Genomic DNA, 13,103 nt, shown 5'->3' with positions numbered 1-13,103 from the left:
CCTTTCTATAAAGTAGGACTTTTTCTGTCTGGATCAACACTTTCAAAATAAAAAATTCTAATTTATTACTTAAATGAATAAAGTCTGCGTAATTCCTTGAAGTCAGTCTTTAATACTTCCTTTTACAGAGGTGTTTTAAAGTGTATTTGTTGGTTACCTACTATCCATACATTCTTCATCAGTTTTATTCCATAGGCCTTCACGATGATTTACTAGATTTTGTCTTTTTCTTCCATTTGTTCTTTTTTTAAAACCTGTCTTTGAGTTTGTGTTGAAAAGTGCTCTACAAATGTCTGAGCTTCAGTCATTGAAATGTAGACGATTTTGATTACTGCACATCACTACAATTACATTTAATGGTTTCTTCCTTAGAATATATTTGTATCTGCTGTGTCTGAGAGTGCACTGTTTTATATTGTTGTTGTTTTTTTTTTTTGTTTGTTTGTTTGTTTTTTAAACTTTGGCTGTACAAATCAATCAGCCATCAACAGTTAGTTTTTATATCACTGGCCAATCACATCAAGTGTGTCTCAATTAGAAGGCTACAGTCTATGCAGGGTCCAGCTTCCATAATCTGCATAAACCATTCACATTGAATGGACACAAGACAGTCTGGACTACAGTGGATACAGAAAGCATTTAGGCCCCCTTCACTTTTTAAAATATTTCTTATGATGCAGCCTGATGCTACAGTCGACAAAAACAAATGTTTTTTTCTCATCAATCTGCACTCAGTACCTTTTCATTACAAAGTGAAAACAGAATTTTAAAATTTTCTTGCAAATGTTTTAGAAATTGAAATTAAATTATCACATTGACAGAAGTATTACAGCCATTATGCAAAAACACTTAAAATTTAGATCAGGTTCCTCCCATTTCTCTCAATCTTTGCTGAGATGTTTCTGCATTATGACTGGAGTCCACCTGTGGTAAATTAAATTGACTGGACACGATGGAAAGGCACACACCTCTCTTTTGAAGGCCTCACAGCTGACAATGCAAATCAGAGCAAAAAACAAAGCCATGAGGTCAAATTAACTGCCTGCAGAGCTCAGAGACAGCATTGCTGCAAGGTACTGATCTGAGGAAGGCTACAAAAAATGCAGCTGCACTGAAAGTTCCCAAGAGCACAGTGGCCTCCATAATTTTTCGATGGAAGAAGTTTGACACCACCAGGACTCCTTCAATAACTGGTCGCCCAGCCAACTGAGCAGTCAGGGGATAGGGGTCTTAGTAAGGGACAAAGTTCCAGAAGGACAACCATCCCTGCAGCCCTCCACTGATCTGGGCTTTATGGCAAAGTGGCAAGACAGAAGCCTATCCTCAGTGCTCTGTATTCACTTTGTCATGATGGGCCACTTAGTGTAGATTTATGAGAATGATTTTTTTTCTGGCTGAAGCATCAGGCTGCAAAATAACAAAATTGAAAAAGTGAAGGGGGTCTAAATACTTTCTGTTTCAAATATATTTATTAAAGAAAACAGGATCCTCACATCATCCACAAAAACATTTAAAGTTTTTTTCCTTTACAAAAACAAAAACTGTCAAGGTCTGACATCATAGTCCATGTTATCAGAAACGTAAGTCAACTAATCCTTATTAGCAGGCAAAAATGTCTTCCCATCTAAGTACAGAGTGAACAACAGAACAATAACAGTTCCCATCCCAACCCCAACCTCAACCCACCCATGGAGTGTCACCTGAACCTATATGTGCAAAGTCAAATTGTTTATTTAGCTCTACAAAAAGGAGATCGATGGGTGCCAAATCTCCTCAACTATATCAAGTTTGTCTTTAAGAATGACTCACATTTTTTCTAAATGAAGCGTTTCCATCAGTTTGAGGTCTAAATACTTTATAGAAGCAATGTATGTTTCCATTATGAGCTGGCCACACCCTTGTACTGTAACATTTCTAAGGGCCACCTATGTCAGCCAGGAACCTCAACAGCTTCACCTTAACTAGTTCATTTATTACCCTGATCATTATCTCCAAAAAATCTATCCCCAGGTATAAATTTATGATGAGCAGACACCTGTTCTCAACATTTTTTAAGGAGCTGACAAACTACAAAAAATATTTAAATTTGTTCAAACTATACAAGCCTTTGCTATTTACAAAGATATAAAGTAAATACATTTATTCCTGGATACATTTTTATGACTTTTTACTTCATTTTTGTGTCCCTTATCAACTTATGCTTAGTCTGTAATTGTTGGTGTGTTTCATGCCTGATTATGATTATAAATAAAGGTTTACAAAAGAAAAAGGGAAAAAAATAATGCAATGAATTTAGAGGAAGAAGAAGACATACTTTCTTAATCTCTGAGGGGAACTTGGGAAATGCTGGGACACAGAGGAGTCACCATATGGATCCTCTGTCCAGTGGAATAAAAAGAGCACATTTAGAGGAGCCTCCTGAACATGATAACCTTCAATGTGCACATGGGCTGCAACCTTTTAAATGGGGCATACTCAGCAACTTTTTGAGTATGTTTGGGCTTCAGGCAGGTTGCTATTGCAGTGGTTGACTATATTTCATTGGCATGATTTGAATCTTTATGCCACTTGCTGCCACTTTGAGTATTATCTTATGCTGCACTCCATTTACCTCAGAAGTCAGATGGTGGAGCTGAGAATGACATCACACCTGAGTTGACTGCATTCCAGTTACTATGAGATGGTAACTTGGGGGACTGAAGTCCCTCCAAGTTTACAAGTATGACTTTCACCTTCAGGGGACATTCAAGATGACATATCCAACTGGTATCAAGGAACATCTAGGTCCCAAGATAAACTGGAATGCCTCGGTATTTATCTTTTTTGAATAGATTTAAAAGACATAGGATTTATTTTTATATATATTTATATTTTTTTATTTATTATAAATACTTTTATTTCTTTAATTGTTTTTCAAATATTAAGTTTTCTTTTTAAATTGAGCTTATTTTTGCTAACATGTACACAATACTATTGTCAGGTCTTTTGACTGTAGTTCCCATATTTGTACAGAAGAGGGCAGTGTAGTTACATGCATAGTGCTGAGTGCCTTGTTTTCATGTGTAGCACCAGCCGGTGGAGGGACAGTGAATGATAAAATACTACCATAGCCACTTTATTTGTTTTCTATATTCCAGTGTTATCCTAATCTAAGAATCATTGTATTTTCTGCATCATATACATCCATAATCTCTGCCGGGTTTTTACGAACAAAAGATGTTTCCCTCAAGTGCAGGAAATCAATCTTAATCACTATCCATTGTAAGAAAGAAGCTTTGCAGAGCCAATGATAGCACTAACATCTCTGACAATCAGGGGATAACTGTCCTCCTGTATTGCCCTCTTCTTCATTCAGCTTTCAAGTGATGCACAGACCCTCAAAGGGAATGAATGGCAAATCATGCCTCAAAGCCACAGCTCTGCTCAGCCTCCTGTGAGTGTGAACATAATGGAGGCCTTTAATTATGTCGCTAATTATACAGGCAGCTGACAACCGAGCTGAACTCTGTTCCATTCCCTAACCTCACTGAGCTTAATGCAAGTGTAAATCGGTGGCTCAGCCAGGCCAGGTATCAAAAGCTGCTAATAGAAACATGGTTCATTCACACTGAGATTACAGGCGACTAGACACACTCAATCTTGTGAATGAAGTCACAAATTAGCCTGTTTGTAATCTTCAGTGTGATTTTTTTTCAATTTTTTGAGACAAAGTTTACATAAAATGGACTTTTTAATTTAATCAGGAGCAAGCTTTACATTTGTATTTACTCTGTATATTTTAATAGACTACCTAACCATCATACATTATTCCCAGTGTGCATACAGGTAATCTGGTCACTACTTAAACACTTCAATCACTACAACTGACTTTTAACGCATTTGTGACTGGACAACAAGAGCCTTGGAAACAAGCATCAAATTCCTTGTATGTTTACAAAAACTTGACCGACAAAGCTAACTCTGAGGACACACAGTCAAGTCAAAATTAACTATCCTTGATATTGCTTGTTAGCTAAATTGGTGTTTATTTTGGTCATTTTTGTCTGTTAAGTGTGATTTGGAGAATGTTCTAGTAGACAGCTGCCCATTTATTTCTCCAACAGACACAGGGTAACATTAGCATCAACTTCTTGTGTTTCTGACCAGAGGAAAAAAATAATACCAACATCCACTCTTCTTTGAGCTGTTCTCTCTACAAGCTCTTCCTTGCCTTTCCCTGTGGGAAAATCTGTCTCTCTAGCAGACACATGTTAAACAGCTTTCTGCTAACTTTGCCTGACTGGTGTTTAGTGCCGGACAGGAAGTGTGGCGCAGGTTTATCACAGACTTTTAGCGAAAACCCATCTGTCTGCTGAATCTGGACAAGCAATTTGTTACACAGCCACAAGATCCAGTTCGCATGCTATATTTTCATTAGGGATGCATCAATGCATCAGCCTATATTGGCCCTGATGGCAAACATCAGAACATGGGCAAATTGACATACAATGTTTCATGCACTGATGTAAGTCGCTAGTAAATAAGTTTCTGTTATTGAGCTGAAAAGTCACAAATTGCACAGACTCTGATTTGTTTTAACAGTCAAATGTGAAAGGAAATGTTGTCAGTGTGGGAGTCTTACACTGTCTCTAAGACAGCAACACGCAGTTATAAGAAGTTCTCCAGCAAGAGGTGGGGCTAGTGACTAAATCCAATCAAATGGCACATTTAAACAAAAACAAACACCTTGATTTACAAGAGGGAATTCCAAGCAGTGGCACTGGAATCTGCAATTGGATTAATTGTTATTTAACCACTGGCATTGGTCTTGGCCCTGGTTTTCACAGTAAGTGAAATGTTTGAAAGTTCCTAGTCAGTTGCAAACTTATACTTTGGTTACAAAACATGATCATCAAAGAAAATGAATCAGCTGTTCTGGACTTAAAATAGCCTTGGGCATATCACGATAATACACTGTATTTTTTTACTCTGCATTAAAACAGGACAATGTAGACATTAAGCACGCGGAATCCTTGAATGCTTGTCTTTAGACAACCACAGCCAGATGAAGTGGTATTAATCACTGATTCCTTTTCTTTAGTAAATTTAAGTCCTGTAAAAGCTGCAAATGGGAGGCACAAACCCAAAACTGTCTGGTAAAACATGGCTCAAAAGTAACTGAGGATAAGAGCCTGATATCTGCTCTGTCATAGCACAAGGCTGGATTACCAGGCAGCATTTCCTCAATTTACCTCCTTAAGAAAAAGCGTGAAATAGTGACTGTGTTTTGGAGTAGAAGATGTGTGTTCTCGTATAAACTCACTTGGTAAAGAGCAGCACCTCCATTTTTCTCCATCTTTCATTCACTAATAGAGTGGTTATATGCTGTATTGTCCCTTTGACCACAAAAATGTTCTGAACAAGCTCACACTTTGATCTGTTGCTACACCGTAAACGCTTTTGGTAGAATGAGTAAAGAGTGCTGTCACTGGGCTCCTCACAGTCCTGCAGAGAGGCAATGGTCCATCTATAAACAATTCCTGTCTGCATTACAGTTTGCAGATTAATCTTTGTTCAACATGGAGAAAAGGGACATTTTAATCTGGATCGAGAGTCTTACCTGCAGTTCTGGAGGCCCTCCTTCATCTCTGATCAGAAGAAGGTAGCTCTGTCCATCCACCACTATTTCTTTCTTGAACCGTCCACCTAAGGAGGAGACATTCATATGTGATTTATATCAAGGTTATGACATTTAAGTCTGGTTTAAAGTTGGTGCAAGAGGATATTTCACTTTCTTCTGCATATAAGAAGTGGATATCAGTGGTTCCCTAAGGAGAACATGCCTGCAGGCATTCAGCTCTCATTAATTGTAATAACAATGTTGAAGTACAAAAGAAACCCCATTTAATATCAAAACACAGCTTGACATTAAAGTTTGGTGAGATATGTGTAAGTTTTTGAGTGCAGTTCTCAAATTAGACCTCCTGAATGTGTTGCTGTTAGGATCATATGCCAACAGGAAACCAGGTCTCTCTGGAGCCAATTACGTGGGCGAGAAATTGCCATTTAGCGTGTCTAATTCACAGCTGCTGAGGGAACAGGTTCAGTGCCACTGCCACCCATCCTGGAGAGCCCCAAATTCCATTTCAAAAATATTATCAGACTGTATATGTGGGATTGAAGATATGACTTTACAGAATTAACAACACAACTTATTGCAAATTGTAATGAAAAAAGCAAGGATAACAATGAATGAAAAGAATGCTGTGAGAGATAAATCAGAAGCAGAAAAAAAACTCGTTTTTATTCTAAACTGATTTGCCTTAGGTCACCCCAAAATCCAAAGAACAGCAGCAACAAGGCGATAACACTTAACCCCTGTGCAGCCTTGACTTTCTCTCCCCTTTTCTTAATTTCCTTTGTGATACATATCCATATTCCTTGCCACAAGCGAAGCTGGCTGCAGATTTTTTTCAAAAGAAAGAGGTCCATGGTGGAACTGTGCAGTAAATTAGATTCTGCATATCATTTGGATGGTTTGTGATCCTGTGGAGATTAAAAACATTCAAATGAGAAAGTTGTGAGGGTAGAGACGTCCCTGGGAGTGAAAGCGGTGCCTTATGAATACGAATATATGCTAAAAACTAATGGACAAAACTGAATACTGCACAAATTTGAGAAGGTCAAGGAATGATCATGAAATGTAACAAGTAATGAATGATGCTGCTGCAGACAGCAGATGCTCATGTAGAGTAAAAGTACACCTGTTACTCTTCACAGGTTTCTGTGAGGTTCATAAGCAGACACGATGGCTTAGATTTTCAAATGATTAGATAGTTAAGAGTCAGAGATCACACTGTTCTACCGGCATAATAGGAACTACAAATCTCACATCACAGAGGAGCTGTAAGGGCCATACAGAAAACGGGCCCTGTAATTTTTATGGGCGGACAGTATTCCTGTCTCAGCAAGCAATACATATCCACTTGAGCCATACTTCCACCCTGTTAAGTCCACTTCAGTCCGCTTGGCAAATAGGGGATTCTCCCAGCCTTTAGTGCAGGCTCTTGAGCCCTGCTGGATGCTGGTTGTGTAACACAGAGAAAGAGATTCACATACCTCCAGCCAGCCATTTTTTTTAAAAACTAAAGTCACACAGCTTTTGGAGATTCAGACAAAGCACCGAGAAACTATGTGTCTCTGAATCCTGTTTAAAAGAGGAAAAAAAACATGAGGAAGATCTCATAACATAGTGCATAGAGACAGGATCAAAACGAAGCAGGAAACCAAAGATTCATCAGAGTAGTTTGCACAGAGCTTGGCAGGCATGCATATATGCCAGAGCAGATTAGGGGAAGTCTTTCTGAAATCAGTATCAGTAATAAAGGCACACAGCTCGGGTGAAAAACATGGATGGAATCTGAAGTAAACATTTCTGTTACATAATCATCAGGACGCTTGTCTTTATTTAGAGATGAGCCAATACAATGCATCCAAAGGAGAAAAAAGCCTGTGCTGTGGATAAGCAAGACAGACTGCCATCCTCTTCGGCATTCAACACATTCCTTCTTCATGATTAAAAGTGATTATGAATAATCTGAATGTTTGGGCTCTACCTCACATAGAAAGAGGCGACTAATAACCTTGCAGTGAGACGGTAAGTTGGTAGGCACGGTTAACACGCAGTAAGCATACTCTGCTTACACGGAGGCTTAGACCTTGACACAGAGCCACAATCCAACAGAGCTCCATCCGGTGTTGCCATGGCAACACACCCCAGTACCTTTTTTTCCAGATATCATAGCAAAAGCCCAGGAACAAAACACTGAAGAAACAGCCATCGCTGAACCTTCCTCTGCTGAGCAACGCCGCTGCAATTTAAATACCTGATGTGGAGCGAAGCACGTAAGACAAAGAGAGCCTGAGCAGCTGCTAATCATGAGACAGGTATGTTGTGTCATGGCAGCACACAGCAATGACAGAAGGGACACACGCACATATCTGAGCTGACATGTTTCCTTGATTACAACAACACTGGTTGTGTTTTTCCAGCATTTCCACCATTGATTTCTCAAGGACTAATTAAGCTATGAGGACTTTTTTCTCCCTGGGTGCTGCAAAATGCCAGAAACTAATTATGCGCTTCATGTCTCATCCTCACTATAATTACACTAAAATGAAATACTGCAAAGCCCTCAAAGATTATCAGTTAACTCTGGGTTTGCCAACATCTTTGTAGATTTCTGAGAGGAGGACTTACCTCTCTGACCAGAAGGGGGCATTTTCATTATGATTCTTCTGATATATTGAAGAATATCTTATTGTAAAACCTCAGAGAGGGAATTGAAATTAAAGGTGTGTCTTTCTGCTCTGAGACAGACACTCCTGAACAAATGCACTTTTTTTCCTTCACTGGGGCATGCAGGGGGTGGTTAAATTATGACTACAGTCAAAACCTTCAATTTTCACTCCTGAGAAATTAGGGGGTTAAATTTAAAGCTTATGTTTTAACAAATAATAATCCTAACAGTCACTATATACATGAAGTAAAAGAGTAAGTCATCATCTCACCAGTTCCAGTAAAGGAGGAGAAGATAAATTTATATAATGAAAGCCTGGGATGCTTGATTTTCACACGTTCAACCTGATATCCTCAGATAAACAATAACTTAGATAGTTGTACAATTTGAACCAACCCAGTGTTTGATGTTAAAACACCCATAATAATATCAGGGTTTATAAATCTTTTCCTGGATCAAATTCAAGCCCTTTTCAGGCACTTTTAAGGTGATTTTTCAAGCTTTCCCAGCACCTTACAGCTGTAGTTACAGCATAGTTATTATAAATACTGGTTTACTTTGTTCTAATTTAAAAACAGATATAATGCTTTAAACCAGGAGTTTCAAACTCTTCAGCCCATGACCCCAAAATAAATGTGCCAGTCACTGGGGACCTTCATCATACCTGAAGGTGGCTGAAGTATCTTTGAACACAGATATACACATTCAAGAACAGTTGTTTCTGCAGTGTGAAGACTAACATTTTAAAGATATTTTAAAAGTGTATTTAATTTCACATTCAACTAATTGTATGCATATATCTTTCAACATCTTTAAAAATGTATACAATACATACAATACAATACAATTTGAAATTATCTAAAAATTTTCTTTATTTTCTGGAAGGCATCTGGCACCCCCCTTTCAATGTCTGACAACTCCCCAAGGGCTCCTGACCCTCATGATGAGAACCTTTAAATGACCAAATTATGTGGGTAATAGCACTGTACAGACTTTATAGGCTGGGTGACATATTGAAGGAAAACATAAAGAATTTGCCCACAAAATTAAATCCTTCGCAACAAATTCTTTATGAAAATGTGAATGTTTTGACCCTGAAAACCTGTGTATTGCCAGACATTACCTTTAATAGAATTTTTTTTTTTCCCATATCTTTTAAACTAAGACTTTTTTTTTAGAAAGACCTTCTTACCACTTTTATTTCTCTATCTAAACAGAGAACTGTTCAGTCAGATATCTATTTTACCATGAGAGGCCACAATTAAAACCTGGGGCACTTCAAGCACTTTATTTAAAATCCATGCACTTTTCAAACTTTGAAAACAGCATTAAAATTCAAGTGTTTTTAAGGATTTCAAGTAGCTGTAAGATCCCCAGAGTATGGTTAAAGTGTCTAACTTGGTGCTAGTGTACTTCAATATCTTGTTACAAACAAACGGAATAATCATCAGGTTTATGGACACTAGTACTTTCTTCAAACACATCAAGCCAATCATAACAAGGCTCATCTTACTCAGTGTATGGCTGATATTAGTTTTCCTCCTCAATAAACCCATTTTGACAAGATGTGAGGTAAAGTAGCAGCTAGACATAAGGTTAAAAAAGTGTAAACATGCTACATTAATCCCAATTGAGTGTCAAAACATTAGACATCATCACTGCCACATTTTAAGTAAATACAAGATTTTAAGTTTAAGTCATTGTTAAAAATTTCCACTATGCACAGTGGACTTGATACTCCACCTTTTTGCACAGCCATAGGAGACTACAGAGCTGCAGGAGACTCAGTGGAGCAGCTTTAAATGTAAATTGTATCATTTCATTTCGTAAAACATCATTCACTCTGACTACTTTCTGTGTAAAAGGAGTTAAATACTGGAACTCTCTTCTGTAACACTGTCACTGCTAAACATGTTTTTATTGTCTTGTGTTGTGTGTTGTTCACCTTTTTCATTTTTCAATGAACTGTTTTACCTTTTTTTTTCTTATAAAAGCCCTTCTACGGACAGGTGTTGAAAATTAGCCTTCGCTATAAACACAATGATACTTGCACGGGACCGCTGTTCTCAGTTGTCCATTTTCTGTATCTGTTCCTAACAAGTAAATTATAAATAAATAAATAAATCTGTGTTGTTTATAACCACCTCTTGACCCACACCTCCCTGCAGCAGACTCTTACCTTCAGGAGACTCCTCCTGCACATATGTGCCTGTCAAGTACCGGTGGACCAAGGCAGACTTCCCACTGGACAAATTTCCCACAATGCCCTGCAAGGTCAAGAGCAAAACACAGTGATTATTTCTGACAGGCGTAACATGACAGGTACAAACCACAAGCATATGTAGACTCAAAGTACCATAATGGGGACCTGACTAGTAATTCTCAGCACAAGGTGCCTTTACTGTGTGCTTCTGATTGCTACAACCACACTCAATAACTGCATACGCTGAGTTAGGCAACAAAATGGGGATCAAAGCTGGGGGAAATACAAGGGTAGTTGACCCTGTGATGATTTTTTTTGTTTGTTTGTTTTTTGTTTTTTTTTTTGGTCAGCAGCTGTTTCCAGGGTTAAAAATAAACCCCAAGGATAGGCTGTGCTTATTGTTGGTATAAGGTTGTCTCTGTATTGTGTTCACCATTTTAAAGGACTATAACATAAAATAACCACTAAATACAAAATTAAGAACAAACTGAGACACACTTCATTAAACCTCAATTTGGAAGTAGAATCATTGCAACAGAGGTATTAAAAATTCAAGAAACAGAAGTAGTGGGCTGCACGATGGTTAAGTAGCTAGCACTGTTGCCTCACAGCAAGGAGGTTCCTAGTTTGAATCCCAGCTGGACAGGGCCTTTCTGTTGAGAGGCTTACTAGTGCCCCTTAATTGTTACCTACGTCGATGAAATCAGCAGGGGTGTTATGTAAAGGGTTCTGTATCTTTGTTTGTTTCTTTGTTTGTATGTGTACAAGATAACTCGAGAATGGAAAGTCGGATCTTCACCAAACTTTCAGGGAATATTTGGATGGTGACAGGGAAGGATCGATTCGATTTTGGTGATGATTAGCGCAACCATTCGGTTTTTCTCAGACTTCGAAATTTTGAACACCATAGTAATCAATGGGAGCGTGGGTCTGCCGCCTCAGGCGGCCATTCTTGTTTGTCTCAGATGGACAACAGTAGCAAAAATCAATCTATGTCAATACCTATTTTCTATGATTATTTTGGGCTTTATGTGCCTATATTTAGAAGAAAACAGTGGATATAATGGGACACAGGGATGAGAGAGTGGGAAATGATTCACTCGACATACAGAAGCCACAGGCTGGACTTGAACTTAGGCCAGCCCTGTACATGGGGTTTGACCTAACTACTAGGCTGTCTGTTCTGGTCAATACCTCTTTGCATACCACAGTCACAAACTCCTAGGCACTTCATTTCTTGTTTCTGATATGCAAAAAATGCAAGCAAGCTTCTGCTGTTTGCATTGGACACCAAACATTGGCAAAATTTCAGTAATGAAACATGGTCCCTTGTTTTGTGCAATTAAGACATCCCTCTCTCTCTCTCTCACTTGTGAGAGCCAAAAAATGACTGAAGATCTGACTTTAAAATTTTGTTACTCATCAATACAACTGATCATTATCACAATAATGGAGACTGTATCATTTTAAAATCTGTGGAATTGAACAGTACTTAAGTACCTAAGTATTTTACAATCTTAGCTGCAGCAGCTCAAAAATGAGGATGATACGTGGAATGTGACAATTAATTACAACATCATTATCAAATCAATTGGACTAATAAAGGAATGGATAACAAAAAATAATGAATGAAAGTTGTGGGGTGTTCTCAAATCTTTGTTTTTATAACTGGTCTTAAACGACAAGGAAAAAGTTTCAGATCTGTTCCTGTTCACAGCGGTATCACCGGTGTGGCCTGTTAAAAACATTACATACTGGGAGGTTTTATTTTACATAGAGATGCATACATATACACATGTACGTACGTGTATCTAAGAATGTGTGTGTAAAACCTAAAATTGCCAGGAAAGAAAGCAAAAAATGATTATCATGTATAGGTCTCTTTAGCTTTCAAATGTCCTACTTGGGGCACACATGGTCTAGAAGGTAGGTTGTGCCCCATGTGCAGCCCAGGTTCAACTCCTGCCTGTGGCTCCTTTCAAAAAAAGGTATCTTTTTAAAAGCCCTGCTTTCTAAATTGTGCAACTGTATTTGGTAAATAGTGTGTCTTGTATAAATAATAAATATCCTCTCATGTTGTTTAACTACAAATGTAAACTTTGTGGAAACATTATAAAGATGTTTTGCTGTGAAGGATTGCGTCTTTTTTAGCAGATTTACTCTAAAAGTGCATTAATTGGAACAAACTGATGCCTTGAAGAAGATCAAGAAAAAAAATCTGCTTTGCTTACAAAATGGTGAGCAGTAATGTGAAAGTGAATATATCATGCATTGAGGCTGTGTGGTGCTGAACCATTATGAGGAAAATCTTCCAACACAAGAGCAATACCACTTTGGTTGCAATCTTTCCCCTCGCTTCCTCTCCCTGCTGTCTAGACCAGACCTAGGAACTGTGCCTTTAGGGTGATGCATGGTGGAGGGTGGGCTGATGATGCCAGCATGTCTGGGAAGAACAAAGGCTGTAACATACTCCATCTCCTCCCTCTTCTCCTCCTCCTCCCACCATCGCCCTCTACTCCTTCAGATCATTAGTGGGTGTTAAAGCCAGGTATGGTTCTAATTATAGGAACGTTTGCAGGACTGGAGAGAAGATCTCTTGAAGGCCTTTCCCAGCCTACTCT

At 38.4% G+C, this 13,103-nt stretch overlaps 1 protein-coding gene across 2 annotated transcripts in view; it reads right to left on the bottom strand.

Annotated features, from left to right (window-relative positions):
* Positions 1–13,103, bottom strand: part of agap3 (ArfGAP with GTPase domain, ankyrin repeat and PH domain 3) — a 172,599-nt gene that overhangs the window by 79,663 nt on the left and 79,833 nt on the right. For both annotated transcript variants that reach the window (XM_041802299.1, XM_041802298.1), the window contains exons 3-4: positions 10,459–10,546; positions 5,600–5,685 (exon numbers count right to left, since the gene is read on the bottom strand). In XM_041802299.1, coding sequence (XP_041658233.1) covers positions 5,600–5,685; positions 10,459–10,546 — 174 coding nt within the window. The remainder of the gene's footprint in view (positions 1–5,599; positions 5,686–10,458; positions 10,547–13,103) is intronic.

The sequence above is a fragment of the Cheilinus undulatus genome, linkage group 13 (assembly GCF_018320785.1).
Source record: "Cheilinus undulatus linkage group 13, ASM1832078v1, whole genome shotgun sequence".
In the NCBI taxonomy this organism is placed as follows: Eukaryota; Metazoa; Chordata; class Actinopteri; order Labriformes; family Labridae; genus Cheilinus; species Cheilinus undulatus.
Note: the sequence above shows the minus strand (reverse complement) of the source record. Positions and strands in the feature narration are given on the sequence as shown.